Below are 24,230 nucleotides of genomic sequence, written 5' to 3' on the forward strand. Positions count from 1 at the left end.
AAAGACTGTAATTTAACCCTTTAAGTTCAGAACGTGTTTTAAAGATTTTCTGTTTCAGTGGCATGCCTAAAATTAACGCTACAAAAAAAAAAAGAAAAGAAAAAAAAAATAATAACAAACAGGGTCAATTGTTTGATATAATTTTAAAGAAAACGTAAAAAAAATATAAATGATATAGATTATGATAAATTATAAGACTCTCAGCCTAAGAAACTGCTAAAAAAAAAAAAAAAAAATTTTAAAAACTGGAATAACTCTTTTTCTTATTTTTCTGATTTGACATTATATATTTCAGGGTGCAAATAAGGTGGCTCCAAAAAACTGCTTTTGTTTTGTTCCCAATCATGTCACCTATAACTAAGTGAGATTTAGTGTTCATATGACAAAACAATCAAAAGTTATAGCATTACAAAAATTATTTATCCTAGTGTCCAAAAACATCTCCAAGTGTCCAAAAGCCTCTCCAAACAAATAAAACATAACAATTGTACATAAGAACTAATTATACATGCAAATACAATGATGACTAAAGGTATGCTCTCTCTCTCCAAAGCATGCAGACATGAGTAACGAGATCTCATTCAGTTCCATTCTGTGTCATTTGAGTCATCGTTGAGTCCGTTATGTACTTGGCACCATCTTCTGGTAGCTATATACAATTAGAGTGAATGATCCTCTCTGCCCATATTTGGATGACTTCCACCTCTGGTTGCAGCATACTGAATCCTAATACAATTGGTTTAGTGTTCCATGATGCAGGACAATGTACTAATAATTTCTGATGAAGTCATCTGATCCAGGAAAGCTACTGTGTTTTAGTCAGATAGCACTTTACAGTATGTACTGTGTGCACATTGTGCTTCGTGTGAATTATTTAATGGTCTATGCATTCTATTATGTTGTGTGTTGGCTCATTTTAATGAGAATTCCCTCCTCTAAGTAATGGTATATGATATTTTATCTTCTGTTTATTTTTCTTGAAGGTATTAGCAAAAATGCAGCTTACCTGTTTACATGTAACATGCATGTCAAAGACATATACTTAACTATTACTCGCTATATTTTTGTCTGTAAAACAAATATGCTGGTTGTATTCTACTCTATTGAGAGCTTTCCAACGACATATGACATATGACACATGGCTATTTGATTAGTTTGATGTTTGTACTGATTACAAAAACATGTACAGTGCAAAACTTTTAATAAATTATCAAAACGGAACACTTCTGATTTGTCTGCAAATTTCAAAGCACTTGTTCAGTTTTGGTCATAATGCCTACATGCATTGTAAAGTACAGCTTCTAAGCTTTAAAACAATACCTATTTTGCGTTGGTCGAGACTTTAGTTATTAATATTTTGATAATATTTTTTTCTCATTAGGACTGCCGGCGGGCTGATTCGAGCTTAAAGGGTTAAATGTGTATATCTGCTAAAAGTGCATTTTATCAATACTTATGAGTACACAAGGATACAAATAGCCTCAAAGCAAACACACATGGACTAAAAGCAACAACATTCATTTTAATTTAATGGGGTCTTTAAGAGCTGCAAAGGCACACCTTTTATTCCTCAGGTGGTGGCATTATTGCCCATAGCTTCTTCTGCAGTGCGAGCTTATAAAGAATCTGGTACCCGTCATCCCACGCATAAAGCTGCCTCTCCTCAGGATTGTATTTAAGACTGGAATGGGCCCCGTAGCGCCTGGGGAAATAAACCAGAGGGACCTCACCATTGCTTACCATATCATTCACATCAAACACACACTGCACACGGGAGCGGCTTGGTGGCTTGGTGTTGTAAACCACATAGACTGTGCCACAGACAATAAAGGCTGCTTCAGCGTTGTTTCTCGGGCATGCTGTGTCCCACATCTGCTCAATGTCTAGAGAGTTGGAGTCCATCTTAGCAAGGTTGATTGTGTCTCCAGCAGCATATAGTGCCCATAGCCCATCTTCATCTGCCACTAGGTCCACCAGAGTCTCTGAATTAAGGCTGTACACTGGGGTGTGATCTTCTATGGGAAACACTGCACTGTCTGCAATTGAACCATTGTTGAGGTCATATTTAATAACTTGGAGCTCAGAGTCCTCACTGACATAGTAGAGGAAGCCATCATTCACTACATGACCAGTCCCATTCCAAACAGAGGGCAGGGTAATTTGCCTGCCTTTAGATATGCCTGATGATGCGGAGAGCTCTCGGACAGAGTTGAACTCGTACAGTGTGTTATCAGATGTGCTGTTGAAGACATAAACTTTTGCTGATCTGGCATCTTTTGTCCAGACACCTTTGGGACTCCCCAGCCTCTTAAGGATCTTCATTGCTCGAATACTGGAAACAATGTTAATGCACACTGTCAATGAAAACAAACATGATTAATGTGAATGTGGTGTACTTTATGATTAATATGGCAAACTTTGAAGCAATTTAAACAGTCTGCTTTGCATCTTGCTTTGCACATGCAGTGGAAGACAGCACCATGAAAAATGGAATCGAAATTAAGCAATTAGAGAGTTTAAACCCTGATCATAGCCTTGAGATCTTGGAAGAGAACATTGGATTTTTTTTTTCTTTATTGATGGAAGCAACAAAATAAAACCCCAGAGAACTCAAATGCAAATGACAGGGGAAAAAGACCTGTTGGAAGTGGAGTTAAAATGAAAGTAACATCAAGCAGATGCCTTATAAGCCTCCATAATGTCCATCTTCCATCCACAACAGTTAATGGACCACCCTATAATGCCACACGTTACTGTAATTATATAAGCTAGGGAAGATTGTGGAAGATTGTGCTAAGCGAAGATGATGGCTTAATGTTCTTTATAACCATGATTTTATGGTGCCTTACTGTTTTAGATTACAGACCATGGGTACTGTATCTGAGACACATGATTTATTGAAAGCTTTGGGCATTAATAGACACTTCTGTCATGATTTGTCACATTTTGCAGATAACATCTTACATCTCTTTAGGATTTTACATCTTGAGTAGGAGAGGTGCAAAACTTTCTGTCAAATATCTAATCTTCACTGCTTTAATTATATCTCTTTTGATGCTGAACAAATAAAAGGCAAGCTTGTACAAAGTGTATAACTTTTTTATATTAAAATATTCTTATATTCCATCTTAATATGCAGAGACAACTATAAGCAAGCATTTTGTACACACTGATTTCCTCAAAAACTGTAAACACTGTGTCTTTATGATGCTATACAAATCGCTCTTTGTTTTGAGAGACCTGTCCAGCCTGACACAACAACACTGTCTCAACCAATAGAGTAAGTCTAGGATGGGATTATCTTTTTGTTTGATCAAGTGCAGAAGAAGGGAGTGTTCAAAATTGCTGTTTGAAAGCAATGTTTATTTTTGGTGATTCTAATAAGGGCAGAAATTACACACTTCATCTTTTAGTTACTTATGTGCAAAGTTTCTTTCAAGGCAAGTCATACCACTCAGCAGCCATCTTTGGAATGCTTCTGGGCAGCTGTTTTGTAAACATGCAGCACAATAGTACAGCTCCTATCTACTTGAATGTGGACTGACCGAAACCTCCAAAAAGGTTGGTCAAGATTAAAGAACATATTTAAAATCAGCAGTAAAATCTGACAACAATGGTATCATAAATTGTGCTTCTTTAGCTCAGATCATGCTAAAAAAAAAAAAAAACTTGTGCTGGTTCGGCTAACGCTCATGCGCATCCTCGAGTTGACAGGCGATGTCTGTATCTAAAGCACTCCCTTTTTCTTTCTTTTTTAAATCCGTTGGCCTTGGGTGTTCTAATTTCTCCCATTTATTTTAATACCAGTATTCCATCTCTGTAAAACTGTCTCTGTTTATGTGTCAGAAAAGTATGTTGTCATATAGACTGCATCTTTGAATAAATACTGTCTTCTGGTCTCATACATCATTGCAGGCTACTGTGTTCTCTGTAGTTTTTTTTTTTTTTTTTGAATATTAACATTTTTCTCCAAAATGTTAATAACACTATAATCCAATTGATACTGGTGTCAGATTAATGGCCAAATTTCCTACTTCATTTTCTTTTACTCCAGCATATTGGACAAAAAACTATCAACTGTGCAACATTTTGACCACAAAAGCCAAAATGGTTAGTATAAAGTCAGTATCTTCAGTGAACTGACTGGCTTGTTTCTTTGTTCCTTGTTTCCTAATTACCAAGACACACCACTTCTTTCTTCTAAATGAGCAAATCTTCAGGACAAGAAAGCATTAGCATAGCCTTGGGTAACCCTGCCATTAATGCAAAATGAAACTGTTCAAGCCTACTTTCAAACCACTATAGCACAATCCCATTATGGCTGAGAGTAATTAGGAAGCTAATTCTTAAAATATACAAATGAGCACATGCTCTTCATTCACCCTCTCTATATTGAGTTGCAGCTATTTCCACCATTTCTTTTCTTTCTATTTTCCAGCATCGCAATTTTCCAGAGACATGTCCTCCAAACTGGTATACTATGTAACGAGAAGCTAAATAAAGCGAGTCTCCTCTTTGCCAAGACCATTTCAAGGCTAAAACTGAAACTAGTGGTTTCTAGTGGTTTGAGCTGAGCTTCAGCCACCATTCCCCATACTCACCAGAGAGCTCAAAGAACTCTTGCTTCTTCCTCTCCCTGACAACCGCGTCCTGTTCCACCATCTTGTCTGCTGCTTTAACACAAGGCTTTGGGGGATTCTTAGTTTCAATGTAGTCCATCTCACGCTCCACGCGGTCCACCCGTGCTCCGGCACCCTCCAGGTCTGAATGCAGTTTAGTGTACTCCTTGCCCAACTTCTCCAACAGGTCTGCAGCTTGCTGTCTAAATTCCTTCAGATCAGCATTGTAGCGGTTGTTCTGTTCATGCCACAGGGCAATACGTTCCTGGAAGTATAAAAAAAACTAATGAGTTATGTAATTGTTTAAAATGCCTACAATTGGATTTTGTCAGATCAAAGTGTGCTAGAAATTATTTCCAAAGAAACAGTTGAATAGTTTTCTGTGCATTAAAAGGTTGTTGGCAATAACTGTACAGAAGAGTTACTCTAGAAAGCATCTGTTGGTCTCTGAAGATTTCTTTATTTCCTATTCTAGGCAATAGTTGGGCAAGGTTAAAAAGATAATTCATTGAAAGGTTACGCTTATTGTTATAATAATAATACATTTTATTTGTTATGTGCCTTTCTTGTACTCAAAGCACTACAGTAAATTACAATCACAATTTTACAACATAATCTACAATAACATTAACAATCAGAGCACATAAAAAAATTATTAAAAAACCTGATTAAAACATTCAAACGAAGGAGCACTCCTAATGGAAACAGGTAATGAGTTCCACAGCTTTGGAGCAATGCAAGAAAAGGCCCTACCACCCATAGTTTTCAGTTTACAAAGAGGCTGATATAGTGCGATTGTACCAGCAGAGCGAAGAGAACTGGTGGAAGTATACGGTGTTACCAAATCACAAAAGTAAACTGGAGCCAGCCCATGTACTGCTTTAAAAGTTAACATAAGAATTTTAAATCAATACGAGATTGAACTGGGAGCCAATGTAATTGAGTAAGGATAGGAGTAATGTGCTGACGTGAAGATGTGTGAGTCAGAACATGAGCAGCTGAACTCTGTATATATTGTAACATCTTAATTGAGTTTGCCTACAAAAAGTGAGTTACAATAATCAAGCCTGGATGTAAAAGTTATGAATAAGCCTTTCTGCAACACACATTTCTGAATGGAAACAGCTTCAGGGCAGATTTATTTTGCACTAAATCAAAACTTATGCAACAAAGTGCATGACGTTAAGGCATGACGTCATCACGCACACCATTTTTATCGATAAAAGGCCATTTGAATGGAAACAGGCAGAAGACGGCAAATTTCGCAAAAACATTTTTACGCATTTTCTCTTTGTCGATAACAAAAAAGCGCGAAAAGTGAATGGAAACTACGCTTATAGAAACCAATTTTAAAATAAAATAATTATTAACAACAGTAAAACTTGAAAATACAGGAACCGGAGAATGAAGAGGTAACAACTCCACAAAGTCAGATAATTGGACAGAAGCAGTTCTTAGTTGTAGATATTTTCAATCTTACATGAAAAATAATTAAGAAACTCATTGCACTGCTCAGCAGTAAAACAACTAACATTTCTGTTAGGTTTAATAAGATTGTTAATTGTTCTAAACAAAACACCAGAGTTTGAACCACTACTGCTGATGAGAGTTGAATAGAATGCTGTTTAAGCAGTTTTAAGAGAATTATGGTAATCAGTTTGATGTTGCTCAAACATTAATCTATGAACTGTCAAACCAGTTTTCCTATATTGCCGCTCAAGTTGCCTGCCAAGAGCCTTCAATACACATAGCTCAGATGTATACCATGGAGATGACCTCTTAAAAGAAACAACACGTTTTTTCAAAAGTGCAAAGTCATCCAATAACGATGTTAACACATTATTATATTGATCAACAGAGGACATGACTGATAGATCCCCAATGGCATGAGTGAGAAGGTCATGATCAATGTCTCTGATTTTCTTGAAACAAATAGTACGTTAATTTACAGTCTGCAATGAAGGAGGAATTAAACAGAAGGTAAGAAGCTTGTGGTCACTTAACACACATCCATACTCTCAAGTTGGGCAATAGCCACACCCAAGGTTCAAACCAAGTCAAGTATATGACCGTGTTTATGTGTGTCGGAAAGTTAACACACTGAGTGAGGTTCAAACACTCTAACACATCCATAAAACTCACAGTATTGTTACAATTCACATTGTTTACATGAATATTGAAATCACCAATTAAAAGAATAGCTGAGCAAATTGAACTGGAAAGTGTCAACAACTCAGTAAACTCAGAGAAGTACACCGGGTTTAGTTTAGGAGGACGATAGATATTTAAAACAAGAACCAGTGAAGGACCATTCAGTTTAAACGCCAAATATTCAAAAGATGAAAAACATGGCAACATAACATCAGTAACTAGAACATAAAATCTGTGAATGACAGCAAGTCCACCACCTCTACCGGTGGATCGTGGCCGCTCAATGTATGTGTAGCCTGGCAGGGCACACATATTAAGATTGACATAGTCATTTGGCTGATGCCAAGTCTCACAGAGGCAGAGAAAATCCAGTTTATTATCCATAATAATGTCACCGATGGAAGCAGCCTTATTGTTTATAGAACGAGTGTTCAGTTGTGCAAACCTTATTGTCTTGAGGCAAACTCCTCCACTAGATGCAGTATGCTTCTGAGGATAAGAGAGATTAGCAGAGCAGAGACCACGTGAAGCTGAATAGCGATGATCCGTGCATCTGCGAGACCATATCGAGTTGATACCAGCGCCGCTTGTATGAAGATTCCGACGGGAACCCCAGTGAACATATTTTGGCTGGTGTAGATTTAACGATTTAACCGCATCCAACACAGAGGTATCAGGAGGCAAATGGTGTTCACGGTAAAAAAGTTAATCCTTGGAGTATTCCAACATGGCGAATTCTGGGTGTTCAAGAACTTTCTTGCCGTACACGCCACATAAAATCAACAAACAGATAAAAATGGACAGCAAACCTGCATAGTGTCAGCAAATAACACTAAACATAAATAATAAAATTTTGAAAACGCAGAAAACGTGGGTGGAGAAGCAGCAACCAAACTGCGCCAGCGTCCTCTCCTTCCCACCTATTCCCTCCATATAAAAGAGGTACTTCAATATTTAGAGCACATGGAGAACCTGAGTAATGTCAAGGGTATAACCAAAGGACTTGCACAAACTCATGAAAGTACACTGGAAAAAGTGGTAACCTGCAATTGTTACCTTAAAGGAATATTCTGGGTTCAATACAAGTTAAACTCAATTGACAGTATTTGTGGCATAATGTTGACTACCACAAAAAATTATTTTGACTCATCCCTCTGCAAAAAGGTTACAGTGAGGTACTTACAATGGGGCCAATTTTTGGAGGCTTTAAAGGCAGAAATGTGAAGCTTATAATGTTATAATAGCACTTACATTAAAGGCTTCTGTTAAAACTTGTGTATTATTTCAGCTGTAAATTTTAAATGGTCATTTTTGCGGCAGACTGCGAAATTACCAGGATTGCATGGTTTACAGTGTTACGTCGTCATGGCTGTAAAATTGGAGTTGTAAAATTGGAAATAACTTTACACAAAAAAGTTAGTAAGCAATTTAATTACACCAAAATCATGTTCACACACATATTGTTTATGTCTTGTGGCTATACTTTTGAAACAGTGGCTATTTAATAGTTTATGGATTGGCCCTATTCACTTCCACTGTAAGTGCCTCACTGTAATCCAGATTTTTTTCTTTAAAAAAAAAAAAAAAAAAAAAAAAAACAGGGACAAGTTGAAATAAAATGTTCTTGGTAATCAACATTATGCCACAAATGCTGTCGATTGAGAACCTGAAATATTCCTCTAAGGGGCTATTTCTACCTTACCTATCCTACGCTTAAAATTAGTTCTGATGGTTTAACCTAATGTATTCAGGTTGATAAAGTAGTTAACCAATATTTTTGACCTGAATCAAACCAGTTAATATAGATCTTACCAAATTTCAGTCAGGAGCACTTTTGTCTAATGAAAACATTTACTGATTTATTGAAACAATCTGTTGGTGTTGGTGGTCTGGTTCTGTTCTGCGACAAAACCACCCACAAGGCAGCTCAGAGAATTCATGAATGGAAGACCTAAAAAAAACACCCTACTCTGATATGTGTCTGAATTGTTTTGGTACGTCATGGTCAGCTGAACATCAGCTAATTGCAAGCTTGATTAATGTGACCTGCCTGAACTAGCATGATGCTTTATGTTTTATGCTTAAAACATTTTCAGTGTACAACATAAAAATATGTCTCCAAATGTAAATAAAATCATTGTCTCTCTAAATTAGATATCCATCAGTTCTTGTGAAAATGATGGGTAGAGAGTGTCAAAAATGTGCTATTCATTCCAGATACTAGTTATAGTAAGAAAATGTATGGGAAATGATAGGAATATTGAAATAATACGACATGTAAATTTGTAACTGCTGTTCAGTGAAATAATAATATTACGTAACATCTGATTGCTAAATTAGTTTAGTGGACTCCTGCTGATTCACATTATCAAAACATACCTGCCTGAATATGGAAAAATATGGAGATTGACTGAATAAATTGTATTAGTCTTATGAGGTGTCTACTTAATCATGACAAATATATTGCTTACTGAATCAGTGTACTCATTTTTCAGCTACACTGAGGACAAAACTTCTGGTATACAATTCTGTCTATCAGAGGGATGTTTCTCTGCTCTGGAGTACAACTTCACTCGAGGCAGTGTCCAAAAGGAAGACTAAGATAAAGAATTGAACCTTCAAAGATGTCAGACACCACAGTATTGGCTTACAGTTGATAATGTCTGTTGATCCAAGTCTTGGCTCTGTAGTGACTGCTGGTCCCTGGTTTTGTCATTTCAGTTATATTGTGTATAATGGTGACTTTCCCTTTTATGCATAATATATTTTAAATGTAATGCGACCTGCATCATGCAGTGTTTATAAGAATAGCGCTTCTGTCTGTTTTATTGTATCACGCCCCTCAGTGATAGCCTATCAGCGTGCGTTCGTGGTGTATATTAGGGTGGCTTTGTGCCGCCTAGACACGCGTCACGGTCTAATGGCCGCACCATTTCCGGTATCGGATGGTTTTTTTGTGCGAGGCTCGTACCGAGCTTCACAGGCCTACTTCTGCCTTCCTCGGGTCTGTTTTTGCCGTGCGTGCGTGTATGTTATGGCTCCAACATTTTCGGTGAAATAAACTGCTCGTCAGAATGGGTCTGTCTGCATTGAAGCTGTAGTGCTAATCTTACAGCGCTGCTGTTTTGCTTTTGTTTTGTTTTGTTTGTTGTGTTTCCATTTAAAACTCAGTCGCTGGCTCTGAAAGCGCTGTTTTGAGTCACAGAGACAAGTATCTGTACTTCTTGAATCAATGAGATTGTCTGAGTTTGAAAACTGTTATTTTGTTCATATTGAAACTATTTTCATTTGTGTGAATTTGATAGTAGCCGGGTGATTTTGTCATCAGTCTCTCTCTCTCCCCTGCTCTTCACATTTTTTTGTTTTGTTTTGTGTGGGTTAAAACCACTGAGATATATATAATATAATATATGATAGATAGATAGATAGATGGATATAGAACGTCTTGGTTACATATGTAACCTCGGTTCCCTGAGACGAAGGGAATGAGACATTGCGTTTGTTAACGCATATGGGGAGTGCCTTCTTACACGACCTAGTTGAAACCTCTCTACAATAACGCCAGTATTCTAATATTGGCTATGGTGTTTGATCCCTGCCTGTTTTGGTGCATAACTGTCCGCTATCAAAACAGGTGCACAAACACCATTTCCTCATAATTTCTGACTAAGAACAAGGAGCACATCACTCATACCTCAAGAGCTCTTGAGTCTTGTAATGCGGCTAGTGTTCGCAAAGTCTCATTCCCTTTGTCTCAGGGAACCGAGGTTAAGTACGTAACCGAGACGTTCACTTACAACTTAGTACACTTGATATTGCGTTTATTAACGCACATGGGGAACAGAATCCCATCATGCCGCATTACATGACATAACCTCCCAGAAAGGAAGCATGACGCCGCAGTCTCGTGGGACGGCGACTGACAAGAGCCTGCTGCAGTGAGTGACCCTCGTGTTGGGCCAGGAGGGGAGCACTCAGGACAAATATATGAACTATAGTCATAAAGTATGAATTAACTCCTTCACGAACCCAGTCGGGAAGGGAGTTTATTTATAATGTAAGTGCTTGTGACTCACAGTAAATTACAATGGCCTAATGCAGGCAGTTGTGTAAAAGATGGGGAGCTCGTCCTAAAAGGGAGGAGCATAAGTATATGTATTTGGCCAATGGATAGCAAGAGCTCTAAACAGAGAGGACTTTTGAAGAGAGAGACATTATGTCTAGGTTGTAAAACCTCGCGAATGTGTTTTGAGAGGACCATTCTGCTGCAAAACATATGTCCTGTAAGGAAACTCCATTCGTCCATGCCCATGAGGAGGCCATGCTTCTAGTTGAGTGTGCTTTAACACCAATTGGGCAAGTCTTACCCTGCGACTCATATGCCAGGGAAATTGCATCGGCAGTCCAGTGAGAAAGTCTTTGCTTGGAGATGGACATTCCTTTTGTGCATCCTCCATAGCTTACAAAGAGTTGATCAGACAGTCTGAGCTGGCGTGTATGCTCAACGTATGCGTGTAGTGCCCACACAGGGCATAACAAACGCAATTATTGTTCCTCATTCGAATTACTGAAGGAGGGAAGAAGGCCTGAAGGTGAACCATCTGCGCTCTGAAGGGCATGGTTAGGGCCTTAGGCACATAGCCTTTTCTGGGTTTGACAGTGGCTCTTGAAAGTCCAGGGCCAAACTCCAGACATGAATTGCCGATTGTTAGTGCAAGTCACCAACCCGTTTTACTGAGGCCAGAGTCAGCAGTAGTGCGGTCTTAATGGAGAGCATGTGCAAATCAACAGAGTCCAAAGGTTCGAAGGGGGGCCCTGCGAGAACTTTTAGGACTAAAGTCAATTAGGGACTGTAGCCGGCCAAGGTGGGTTTAATCGTCTTGCTCCTTTAAGGAACTTTATGATTAAATCATGCTTTCCTATAGAGGCGCCAGCTTCATGTGCGTGATATGCAGATATAGTTGCCACATTCACTTTGAGACAGTCCGAAGTGCAGGACTTTGAACTGATACGCTTTTCTCTCGAACGCGAATCTCAAAAACATCCTGTGATGTCGTACAATTTGGATATGAAAGTACGCATCCTTCAGATCTATCGACATAATCTCATCGTGTGGGCGTACATGCGATAAGATTCGTTTCTGAGTAATCATTTTGAATGGATGCTTTGTGAGTGCGTGATTTAAATGTCTCAGATCCAGGATCGGCCGAAGTCCGCCGTCTTTCTTTAATCGTAATACTGGCGCGTCTTTGGGGGAAACCGTGGAAGACAACAGCATTGAAACAGGGTGGCCAGCGTGCAAATTGGATTGTATAACCATGTTCTATCCTTTTTTTGCACCCATACCCGTTAGGGTTCACCACACGTGTGCGTAACGGGACAGAGGGCAATTCGGTTTGTTTACCATATGATATAATGCATCGCTAACGATAGGGAAGCAGTTGCGCATAATGTGTTTGCTTTGAAGAGGAAAAAGGGCTCTTTATTGAGAATGTGTGAGCATCTCGTGCATTTGCAACAAATGCTGTATTTTCTTTCTTTTTTTTGCACTTATTGCATTTTTTATTGCATTTATTTGAGTGCAAGACACAGAAACAACATTTTGAACAATACTGTGAACAACAATATTCCTTTCCCGGCAAACAGTAGTTGGGAGATGGGGAACAATGTTTTGTGTCTCCAACCAAGCCTTTTTTGGAGCAGACCCGGAGGGAATCGCGGGCTCTGCTTTCCACTTCAAAGGGTTGTGCCAGTCAAGAGCACTTTTGCGGCACATGCTGATACACAGGTGCGGGTGAGGCAGCAGGAATGGGGCTTTTAGTTGGCCGCTGGCTCAAAACAGAGTGAGGGTGAACCGACTGTGATGTACTCCGTTTGGGCATAAAGTGTCTCATAGCCTGTGACTGCTGCTGAATTGCAACATAACGCTCAGCAACTTTATTCACAGAGCCGCTAAAGAGGCCGGCTGGAGACACTGGAGCATTCCACAGAGTGGCTTTTTCCTTATCAGTCATTTCTGTGAGGGTCAGCCATATATGTCGATCCAGAACTGCCAGGTTGCCCATGGACTTGCCGATGGCCTGCGCAGTGACTTTCATGGTATGCAGCGCTAGGTCTGTAGTGGTGCGGAGCTCTTTGAATGTCTCTGGATCGCAGTCGTCTTGTCCATTTGCCTGAGGAGCTTGGTTTGAAATACCTGGAGCACCGCCATTGTGTGGAGTGCTGATCCAGCTTGTCCTGCCGCTACGTAAGCTTTTCCTGCCAGTGTGGACGTTTGTTGACACGGTTTGGAAGGATGTATGGGCCGCGATATCCACGCCCTGTTACTCGCTGGGCAGAGGTGTGCCGCTACCGCCTCCTCTACAGGGGGTAATTGGGCATAACCGTTTTCTTCCCCGTGATCCACATTAAAGAGGATGGCATCACTGCGCGAGCGCACTGAGAAGGGCACATGCCAAGACTTAGTTCGTTATGAACTTCGGGGAAGAATGGGGCAGATTTGCAGGACGCAGCAGTTTGACAGTGTCTGGACTGCAGGAACCATTCATCGAGGCGAGACTGTTCAGGTTCCTCTGGGGGAGACAATTCAAGGTGAAGCTCTTCGACATGAAGCATCTCCCTGTCAGTGGCGCGTTCACGTTCCTCTCCCTCGTGGGGGGGAGGGGCGGCAGAATCATCCACTGACAGGGTTGGGAAGGTTACTTTTGAAATGTATTCCACTACAGATTACAGAATACATGTTGTAAAATGTCATTTGTAACGTATTCTGTTAGATTACTCAAGGTCAGTAATGTATTCTAAATACTCTGGATTACTTCTTCAGCACTGGTGGAGTTTTTCACTTGTTTTGACTATAAAAACTCTGCCAGTTTTTCTCTGAAAAACCTAAATATCTTGTGCAGTGTTGTTTCTAAAACAAGATAAATCAAATTGATCTTGTTTTAAGGATTTTTAGAAATTTTTACAGGAAAACAATACAAAAATTATTATCAAGAATATGATTTTTTTTCTTACTAGAAAAGAAGAAATTATGATCCAACGTGAATTTTCTTGATAAAAAAAATATGATCGTGCCTGGTAACGCGCATGTAAAATGGCTAGAAATAGCATTTTAGCTTAGCATAAAGCTGACAATTTACACAAGGTTTATTTCAATTTCTTCTGCTCCAAACTTCAAACTTCTCTGTCTGCTCATATGAATGTAACACTTCATAAGAAAGTGTTTCACCGCTGTCCAAATGCACTTTGGATCACATCATTTATATGTATAAATGTTTTCCATCTGAAAGGACTAAATATTAAATGAAACAAATGACAATAAAATGCAAAGTAATCTCTTCAGTAATCAAAATACTTTTTGAATGTAACTGTATTCTAATTACCAGTGATTTAAATGAAATTAAATTAAACGTAAACCAATTACATGTATTCCATTACTCACCAACCCTGTCCACTGACCACTCGCCTGATGCAGCGAGAGACATAACTTCATCATTATCATCCCCAGCATCAGAACCACTGCACGAGACAAGGCCGCCCACTCTTTCAGAAGGTCGGATCTCGTCTCGCACATTGAGGGGCTCGCAGGGCGTGTGCCGCCACAAGGACCACCTCAAAGTCATCCTGCTCGACCTCGCGGCCCCGCCATGCCTCCTCGTGTGAATCCTCACGTATCACAAAAGAGGCGGGTGGGAGGGCGCATGAGGCTGAATCGTCCCTCAGAATGAGGGTGATTCGTGAGCGAAGTGTCTTGAGACTCATGCCTTCACAGTGAGGACAGTCTGTCTCCATGGGAGCTGACTCTGCGTGGGCACAGCCCAGACAGTAAACGCAGCTCTCATGCTGATCTGACGGCGGGATGTGCCTCTCACACAAGGAACACTTACGGAACAACATCTTTAAAAAGACACAAACATGTAAGTGACTCTTTTAGATATATATATATATATATATATATATATATATACACTGATAGATAAATGAATATATATTTAAATCACACAATATACAATACACAATATACAATTGCTTTGTAAGGATACACAAACCCTGCCGAAGCGCTGCGAGGAATCAGGATGCTGAGGCCCGTTCACCAGCAAAGCGTCAATCGGCGAGGTGGTGTGATGTTCGCCGGAGCACTGCTGGGGAGCGGAAAGTCTTCCCCTGAAGATTCTGCCCGCTGACTCATGTATATCGACGATGAAGGTAGAGGGCTTTTAGACAACAGATGATCGCTGTCTTGAAGGAAGTAATTCTGAGGAAATGGTGTTTGTGCACCTGTTTTTATAGTGGACAGTTTTGCACCAAAACAGGCGGGGCTCAAACACCATAGCCAATATTAGAATATTGGCATTATTGTAGAGAGTTTTCAACTAGGTAGTGTAAGAAAGCACTCCCCATATGCATTAATAAATGCAATGTCAAGTGTACTGAGTCATAAGGGAACTGGATTGCTCATGACGTCATATGAAGCCACTCCTCCGCCATATTGCTATGCCCAAACACTCCAATGTCCCTACTGACATAATAGGAAATCATCTCATTTCAGTGAGTAAACATTAGTCATTCAATCACCGATTTTATATCTGAAATCTGTATGTACATCCCTACAATGCAAACGTCCTACATGACATTATTTATTTATTTAAAGTCGAGAATTTTTCCTGTTTGAAAGCCAGAGGGAGTTATGTTTATCTGTATCAAACAGTATCCATCACTAACAAACTTCATCAGCGAACAGATCAGCTGATTGTAAACAAGTTCACTGAAACTGAGGTTAGATACAAACAGACATTATTTCATATTTATTGTGATAATCGAAGTGTTCAATTACTTGTTTTATATTTTCATCAAAAAAGTGCCTTGTTCTCGCAGTCACTTGAATAAGAGCGCACACTCTCTCTCCCTCTATCACATGCGCAGAGAGGAAGATCAGCAAAGCAAAGTTGGTTAAAATTAATCAGATACACTATGTTTAAATGGCAAACGAACACGTAATTTATGACATGTATCTATGTATGACTACAGTGAGCGCTTCAGTATGAAAACGGGCAAATCCCGGGCATTTTAGGTGAATTAAAAATCCCAGTTTTACTTTTTTAGTAAACAGACATGTTGTAACCCCAAAACAAGCAAATATTACAGCTTTTCATACTTGCATTACAACTTGTGGATAGTTTTGCTGCTTTCTTTGGTGATTGTTGTGCTGTACTGATAGACTGAACACCTGGGCAGGTGAATGCTCTGACATCGCGATCCGCTTATATCCTCTCCCTCGTAACTAATATTATCCATAACAGCTAATTAAACATTAAACATGATTGTCACTAGAGGGCGAAATGCAACTGTATCCACGGGTTGGAGACGGTGAAACGGGGGTGTTTTTGCCTGTCAGTCATTGATACTCTATGGCAGTTTGGGCATACTAAGATTCACACACTTCTGGTGGCTTCACCTCCTGCTGGCAGTTTAACGCTGCATAAGCGATCCAGTTCTATATATATACAGTACTGTGCAAAAGTCTTAGACACATAAGATTTGTCTTAAGATGGTTATTTATATTTTCAGCTTTAGTGTGTCAATAGGAAATATACATTTTAGACTCCCAAAAATTTATTTTGCAAATAGAATAGAATAGAAGAACAGGGAGCCTTGCAACAGATGGCATTGCCCCCACAGAGCCTCCCACTGAATAGTGAGTCAGTCTGGGATTACAAGAAGAGACAGAAGCAATTGAGACAGCCGAAATAGATAGAAGCACTGTGGCAAATTCTCCAAGAAGCTTGGAACATCCTGTCTGCCAACAACCAAGAAAAACTGTGTCCAGGTGTACCTACAAGAATTGGTGCTGTTTTGAACGTAAAGGTGGTCACACCCAATATTGATTTAGCTTTTTGTTATGTTTACTGGACTTTGTATGACGTTAATTGATAAATGAAAACTATTTATGGCATTATTTTTGAAGACATCCTCACTATGTACCATTTTTCCCAAGTGCCTAAAACTTTTGCACAGTACTGTAAATCAGTGGTTAAAAAACCCTTGTTGAGTTTGTTAGCACTGTGTCCAGAGTTTTTGTCTTGGTTTTGTTAGTTTATTATGATCCTTTTACTTTGTTAATTTTCTCTCTGTCTTTTCTCAGGAGCTGAGTGCCCCAGTGCAGTGGGCTAGACGTTCCCCGCTAAATGGTTGTGGTTCCCCTGTCATGTGCTTAGTGCTGTGTACTCACAACTAATTCACCTGTGTGCTTTGTGTAAGTGAGCATACACCTGTGGGTGAAGTCTCTTTTTATTGGGGGATCGCTGCGCTTGGCTAGCCTACCTGATTCTGGTAAGCCTCAGCCCTCTGTGTTGCACAAGCAAAGATATGCTTGTTTTGTCTGTCTTTTGAGTGTGAAGCCTATTGCGAACCATCCAGCAGATTGCCTGTGCTCATAATTTTAATACACTTTTAAATAACTGAGTGTCCAGTGCCCTTCATATATATGTATCTTAAAATAAAGAATTATTTTTGTACTTTGGTATCCACGTCTCTAGCCCTTTTGTTTTGGAACAACAAACCTGTGTGCCCTTTCTATTTTTAATTGGGTTAGTATTTCCCTGTTAACAACAGGGTGGCGTAGTCAACTTTTCTATTGGTTTTCCCTCAAATATTAGCATTAGCAGGATTCTCCCCCATCTGCTTGTGCTACAGTTCTATCCTCTAGTCCCATCACTCTGCTACAGTTCCATGGATCTTTAGTTTGAGAAACATTGTTTCAGTCACTGCTGTGTTGGCACGCTGTGTCTTTAGGAAAGTTGCATTATGTAGGTTACTTCAGTGAGTTTATGCACTCACTTTGCATGCTTCATGCTTCAACATATATAGCCACACAATTCTAACACACTAAAATTGAAAACTTAAAGTTTAATTGCTGCCTAACTTTCTTAGTGAAATCAAAGTGGTGCCAAGGTTACAACCTACTGTGATAAGTTCATTGCACTTTTTTACACTGAATTGAATTAGTGTTGAAGAAAATAAACTCTGAAAACAGCATTAAAAAAACCCTCTATAAATTCTGGAACAAAGTTAAATGGATGGAAACAAAGATGTTATTAAAATGTGATGAAAATATGTTTACAGTACAACCTTAAAGTGTCATTGAATGGAATAAAAGTAATGAATTCTCTAAATTATCCTGTTAGGATTGTTTGTCTCAGATTTTAAATTATGTCTTCAGTGGCCTTCCAAGAAATCACCAAATTGTGACTAATTACAGAATTTGAGCTGTACGAAAATAACTGTGCCTCAGAGAAAGTCTTTGTAAGATGGCTGAAAACGAGCAGGAATGCAGACGGTAGACTTGGACATCACAATTTGTCAAGACGGAAGAATTTGGCCAGACAAACCCAATTATTCTTACCTCCATAGCAAGCATCCTGTTTTCCAAGTAGTTCATCAGGCCCTGGTAGTGGTACTGACCTCTGGAATGCTGAGTATAAATGATTAAGAGTATGAAGAATATGGTGGCTTTCATGGTGGGTATGGACAATTGACACTTTTTTTAAGATACTCCACTAAACAAAAGAACATTCAAAATTCTGAGAGGTTGATGTGAGCTGTAGCTGGTTATGGAGCGTCCTTGTCCTCCAGTAAGTGTGCTCACAAGGAGAAGGGACCAGAAACAGGGACTTGCAGGGTTTCAAATTCACTGGTTCTCTCACTTAGCTGGAATGTTTTTACTAACACTGAGGGAGGAGCCATGTGTCTCTGGCCTCTTTCTATCCTCATAAGAGAACGATGTACTGTGCTTCAAATGAAGTCAGTGAAGTGCAGTAAAATGTATTTCAGACAATAAGAAAACTTTATACTAATCATTATTTCCAATTTCTACTGCCAATCTTTTTCCTTTAACCCTCATATTCTGTCATATCCATATTCTGTTTTGGCAGTCTGAGAGACTCTAAATTCCCATTAAAAGCCTAAAGGAAACTCAACATTGAAGTATCAGGTTAATACTTTATGACTTTTCATAATCTTGTGAGGAATTATTATAAAAAAAAACCTTCAATTCAAATGACTTCTGTGAAAATTATTACATTAAAAGTTTTGGGTCTCAGTTACCTCAGATAAAAAAATAAAAAAATAAAAAACATAAAAAATATAAAGAATTTTCACATATTAAGATTTTATTTTAAGGTTGTTTATTGTATTTCTCTACAATGTGTTTTTACTGTGGTCAAATTGATCCCAAAACAGAAACAATATTACTGGATAACAATCACCTTTCTAAAGATTTTAGGCTTTCTTTGTTATAAAACAGGGTTACAGCTTTATAACTGTCTACTGGGATTTGATTAAATCAGAGCAATATATAAAAAGAAATTGAAGCTTTTAAAATGTATTACTAATTTTATATATACAGGACTGGGGTCTCTGGGACCCCAAACATAGAGAAAGTGAAGTCAATCTCACCAGAACATTATAATTTCTTCTAAGGAATGCAGAATTCCTTTTTTAAATCATCAGATTTAAACATTGCCACCTACACCATTTCTAATCAGAAAATTATTATACATGGATAAGGAAATCACATCATCCTACTTATGCAAATACCACCGAAAGGGCACTTGGTTAATTTAAAGTTAAATGCAAGTGAGGATTCCGTGGAAGGCAAACTGAATTATGCAGAGGGAAATTTAGTCACATTTTTGCCATTTCTGATTGTTTTGTTATTGGAGTTATTTTAATGAAATGCCTTTTCCTTACCAAGTCAGTTTTCCTCAATTCTCAAAAGAAAAGCTCTGGCGATTGAAAAGTATGTTCAAAACTAATGTGTTATTTGACTGTGTCAACATCTTCAATTTGTTTTTAAATACTATGTACATGACATTTTTACCTTTTTCTCAGAGATTTTACCCTTTTTTTTCTGTGTGCAATTTTTTGACTATGTGTCAATGTGCTCTCCAAGCTAAGTGACTGAAGAACCTGACCTTTTGTTTTGACAGACAATTGAGCTTTATCAAGGGTTGTTACAGCCTGAGCTCAATACCAAATATCCGAGGATAAAATGTCAGAATTGAACAGTTTGTCATTGAAATCTATATTATGTGTCACTGAAAAGAGCTAACCTAAAGTAGCATGGCCACAACACATGCTGGTAAACTCAAAAGAAATATAGATTTAATTCTGTTGTTATCTTGCATGTGATTGATCCCCCCAAAAATAATAATTTATCATTCCTTTCAAAGCCCATGCCATATCCATTCGTAATAATAATACAAATAAAAACATTAATTCTAACTTAGATAAAATTACAATTAATTAAATAATAATGAAATTAAAACCTTTTTATTCAAACTACAGCAAGACAACATTCCACTCCATTGGCCTTTATATAAATAAGAAGGCAGTGAATAGAATTAGTAGTGGCCTACAATTTACATTTATTATCAATATTTATTTCAGCCACAAACTGTTTTAAATTTGTATAATATTTTAAAAGCCTTTTGCATTTACATTTATATCAAGTAAGTCTTGTAGTTTTATACATTTAAATATGCAAATAGAGCTGTAAGGATTCACTTGACGAGTGTTTGTTTCTTAAAATTTTCTTGTTTTTCTGTTTTTATGCCTCACTTGTGCAGCAGCTGTAGTCATAGCAACATTGTCAGCTGCTTGCTTGCAGACTTGAGGCCATGAGCCCTTGATGATGATTTCATTGTTGGATTCTTTCTGTCTTATCTTTTATGTCCACAAGATGGAAGTATAAGCCAGCTGCAAAAATGATTGAATAGAATACTAGTGTTTCCAAGGACACTAGGGCTCACATTCCATAACATACAAAACATATACATTTATGAGCGTTAATTTGGTTCAGCCATGTTATGAAACAGCATTAAAATAAACACACAAAAAAAGAAGGAAAATTAATCATAATGATGCTTACTGCACAAATAACTTTTCATATGATTCATATAATACCTAAAGTTATATAACAATTAAACCCTTAGACAACTTTCTTTCTTAGGTCAGTAGTGATACTGAGGTTTTTATTTTGTATTTATTAAAATAAAAAAAATAAAAAATAAAAATAAAAATATATATATATATATTTCTTTTTTATTTCCTCCATATTACGAAGTGCACATAAGCATCCAGTCCAAGACTCACATGTTGGTACCGTGGGTTTCCGCTACAACAATTTATGTGAGTACAAAGTTTTGTTTCGTTTTATTTATGGATCCACTTTGAAAGAAGGCAGTCTCATTGTCAGTATGGTCCCTGCAGAGAAGCAATTCTCAGGTAGCACTTTTCCATCCCCTAAAATACAGCCTAAATACATATGAAAAGAAAGATTTTTATTGGTTCGAAATAATGATTGAGTAGGTCAGAAAGCATGATCATCTAGTGCCAGGTCATATAATAGAACAGACTGTGCAAAAGCACCATAAATCCCTCTGCCTCTTGTAAATAGCTTTAATACACCCGAGGCGCCAAATCACTTGACCTGTGTTAGCCTCGGCGTTTGAGAACTTTCTGCTTGACTGGATGTTCTGGACCCACCCCCTTTCCTCCCATTCTCTTGCTGTCAGTCCAGGTAATAGTCAAGGCATAATTAGCAGCACGCTCGCCTGACATTTATTTTGTCTGACTCCAATCTCAGGCACACTTTGTGCTCTTAATCAAGTAGTGGGCCTGAGAGCTTGTCTCCTGGACCTTAAACTGGAGTGCTCTCTCACTAAAGTAGTTTATTGTAAATATGTTTCTTTCAAAATTATGCACTATAGGGCAGACAGAGCCTTAAAGCACCTATTATTTTTATTATTATTTTTTTTTTTTTTTTTTGAGGGGGCACCAGTGGCAGGCTCACTTGATGCCCTAGACCAGGGGTTTTAAACTTGATCTCCCTCCTTGCGAGCACTCAAAAACATAGTTTTAAGATTTACGCATTTCAATTTCACAACAAAATTCCATCAAACTGAACTGAGCAATCTTTAAAAAATGAAATAAATCTAAATCTTTCATTTAGTTCAAAATTACACAGTTCTGTTTGATGGAATTTTGTTATGAAATTGGAATGTGTAAATCTTAAAGAATATAGTGAAGAAATATGTACTTTGTATTAAGCTGACGGAATGTCTTTTTGGAGTAGCCTTATGTTACATGTATAAACCTGAAGAGAAACATTTTCAGTTCAATTGAAATCTATTTATAGTCCTTAGAAACCAGAATGAAACAGTAATTTAAAATTTGATAAATCATAAAAAAATTTCCTGTAGTTACAATTTCCAAATTAGTAATTCCTTTTTCTTAAGATGTGATAATGTAGTGGTAAAATTTTCATTTCACCTGGTTTCAAATCATATAAATATATATATATATATTAAGGGTGTAACGGTACACAGAAGTCACAGTTCGGTACGTACCTCGGTTTTGGGGTCACATTTCGATATGAGTTTGGTACAACAGGAAAAAGCAACAAATCCCAAATGCTAGGTTTCTTTTCGTTTATTTTGAACAGACAGTAGTGCAAATTACAGTTTGTTCCACCTAGCGGCATTTAGTCCCCCCTGAGGTAGTTGGTACAGTACAGCCTCCTTTAGTGTATTAAGCACTAAGCAGTAAACAAAATGAACTCTTGCACAGGTCATTTTTTTTTTTTTTTTTTTTGTAGGGTTGATAAAAAACAAAAGGTCACAATCAGCTACAAAACTGAAAAGCATCTCTTTTGTTTTAAAAGTACAAAATAAATAGAATAATGAAAAATAAAACTTGTGCATTAGGAGAAGGAGTGTTACCATTTGTTCCACTTAAACTGTATGTTGTTTGTGTATACGCCAATTGCCTGGGTAATGACTTTGGCCCTGTCTGCTCTCACATCTAGAGGCTGGTTAAAAGCTGCAGGGATAAGTTTTTGCACTCCTGTCATCTTTTTCTGCCTAGCTCCGGTGATTGGCACATCTGGGTGATGTCGTCTGATATGTGTTAGCATGTTGGATGTATTTCCACTCACATACCCTACAGCTGCCTTACAACGCAGACACACCATCCTCAACCTATCTACCACACACTCTACACTGCTGCCGTAGTTCACTGGGAACCCAAAACTTTCCCACACTGCTGATTTAAAACAAGTAGATGGGTCTTCGAGCTCTTGCGTGTCATCTGAACTCGCCATTCTTATTTTGGGTTGGTGCATAAATGGTGTCTTCTTCTTCTGCTCTTTTTCCTGTTGTGGCAGTTAGCAAAAATCGTTGCATTACTGCGCATGCCCTTCTGGATTTGAGTGTGGATCGCCTGTGACTGACTCAGATGTATTCTTCGTCTGACTGCATGCACCGAACCATGACGTCAGTACCGTGACGGTTCGGGACTAATACATGTACCAGTACTCCCCTAATATATATATGTGTGTGTGTGTATATATATATACACACACTGGTGGCCAAAAGTTTGGAATAATGTACAGATTTTGCTGTTTCGGAAGGAAATCGTTACTTTAATTCACCAAAATGGCATTCAACTGATCACAAAGTATAGTCAGGACATTACTGATGTAAAAAAACAGCACCATCACTATTTGAAAAAAGTAATTTTTGATCAAATCTAGACAGGCCCCATTTCTAGCAGCCATCACTCCAACACCTTATCCTTGAGTAATAATGCTAATTTGCTAATTTGGTACTAGAAAATCACTTGCCATTATATCGAACACAGCTGAAAGCTATTTGGTTTGTTAAATGAAGCTTAATATTGTCTTTGTGGTTGTTTTTGAGTTGCCACAGTATGCAATAGACTGGCATGTCTTAAGGTAGGTCAAATTAGGTCAAAAATGGCAAAAAAGAAACTCTTTCTCTAGAAACTCATCAGGCAATCATTGAATGAAGGCTATACAATACTTGAAAAAAAAAAGATTTCATACAAAGGTGGGATCAGCTAGGGGATTGTGGGATCAGCTAGACTGTAAGGTGCGTGATAAGTGCCTGACAAGACAACCACATCTATGGCAAGTGCTGCAGGAAGTGTGGGGTTAAGTGTCACTTGAGTATCTGGACAAACTGACAGCTAGAATGCCAAGGATCTGCAAAGTTGTCATTCTGTACATTATTCCAAACTTTTGGCCACCAGTATATATATATATATATATATATATATATATATATATATATATATATATATATATATATATATTTTTTTTTTTTTTTTTCTATAAACCAAGCATAATTGTTACTGAACTTGACAGCCAATGATTAACATACATTTCAGTGTATGGAAAAGAGTGGCTTGGACGGTTTGATAACTCCTTTTGTGTTCCACGAGGAAAAGGTCAAATGAGTTTTTAAGCTAAATGAGGGTGGGTTGTAACTGGACTGACCAAATTTAGACGTGTGATATATGACACAGAAAAACTTTTTTTTTTTTTTTTTACCTACAATAATATTGCAATGTAATGATCAAAGATAGAAATATTTATTTTGA

At 38.1% G+C, this 24,230-nt stretch overlaps 1 protein-coding gene and 1 long non-coding RNA gene across 2 annotated transcripts; one reads left to right on the plus strand and one right to left on the minus strand.

Moving 5' to 3' along the window:
* Nucleotides 1-271: 271 nt before the first annotated feature.
* On the minus strand, nt 272-18,416 carry olfml3a (olfactomedin-like 3a). Its single transcript, XM_051662071.1, has 3 exons — nt 18,172-18,416; nt 4,602-4,884; nt 272-2,354 (listed from the first exon to the last, which is right to left on the minus strand). The coding sequence occupies exons 1-3, from the start codon at nt 18,283-18,285 to the stop codon at nt 1,564-1,566; spliced, it is 1,188 nt and encodes a 395-aa protein (XP_051518031.1). The 5' UTR covers nt 18,286-18,416; the 3' UTR covers nt 272-1,563.
* Nucleotides 14,494-17,539, plus strand: LOC127420103 (uncharacterized). Its single transcript, XR_007893772.1, has 3 exons — nt 14,494-14,686; nt 14,808-14,975; nt 16,912-17,539. It is a non-coding gene; the product is annotated as an uncharacterized LOC127420103 (long non-coding RNA).
* Nucleotides 18,417-24,230: the final 5,814 nt, after the last annotated feature.

Source organism: Myxocyprinus asiaticus, chromosome 29, assembly GCF_019703515.2.
Source record: "Myxocyprinus asiaticus isolate MX2 ecotype Aquarium Trade chromosome 29, UBuf_Myxa_2, whole genome shotgun sequence".
NCBI classification, from domain to species: Eukaryota; Metazoa; Chordata; class Actinopteri; order Cypriniformes; family Catostomidae; genus Myxocyprinus; species Myxocyprinus asiaticus.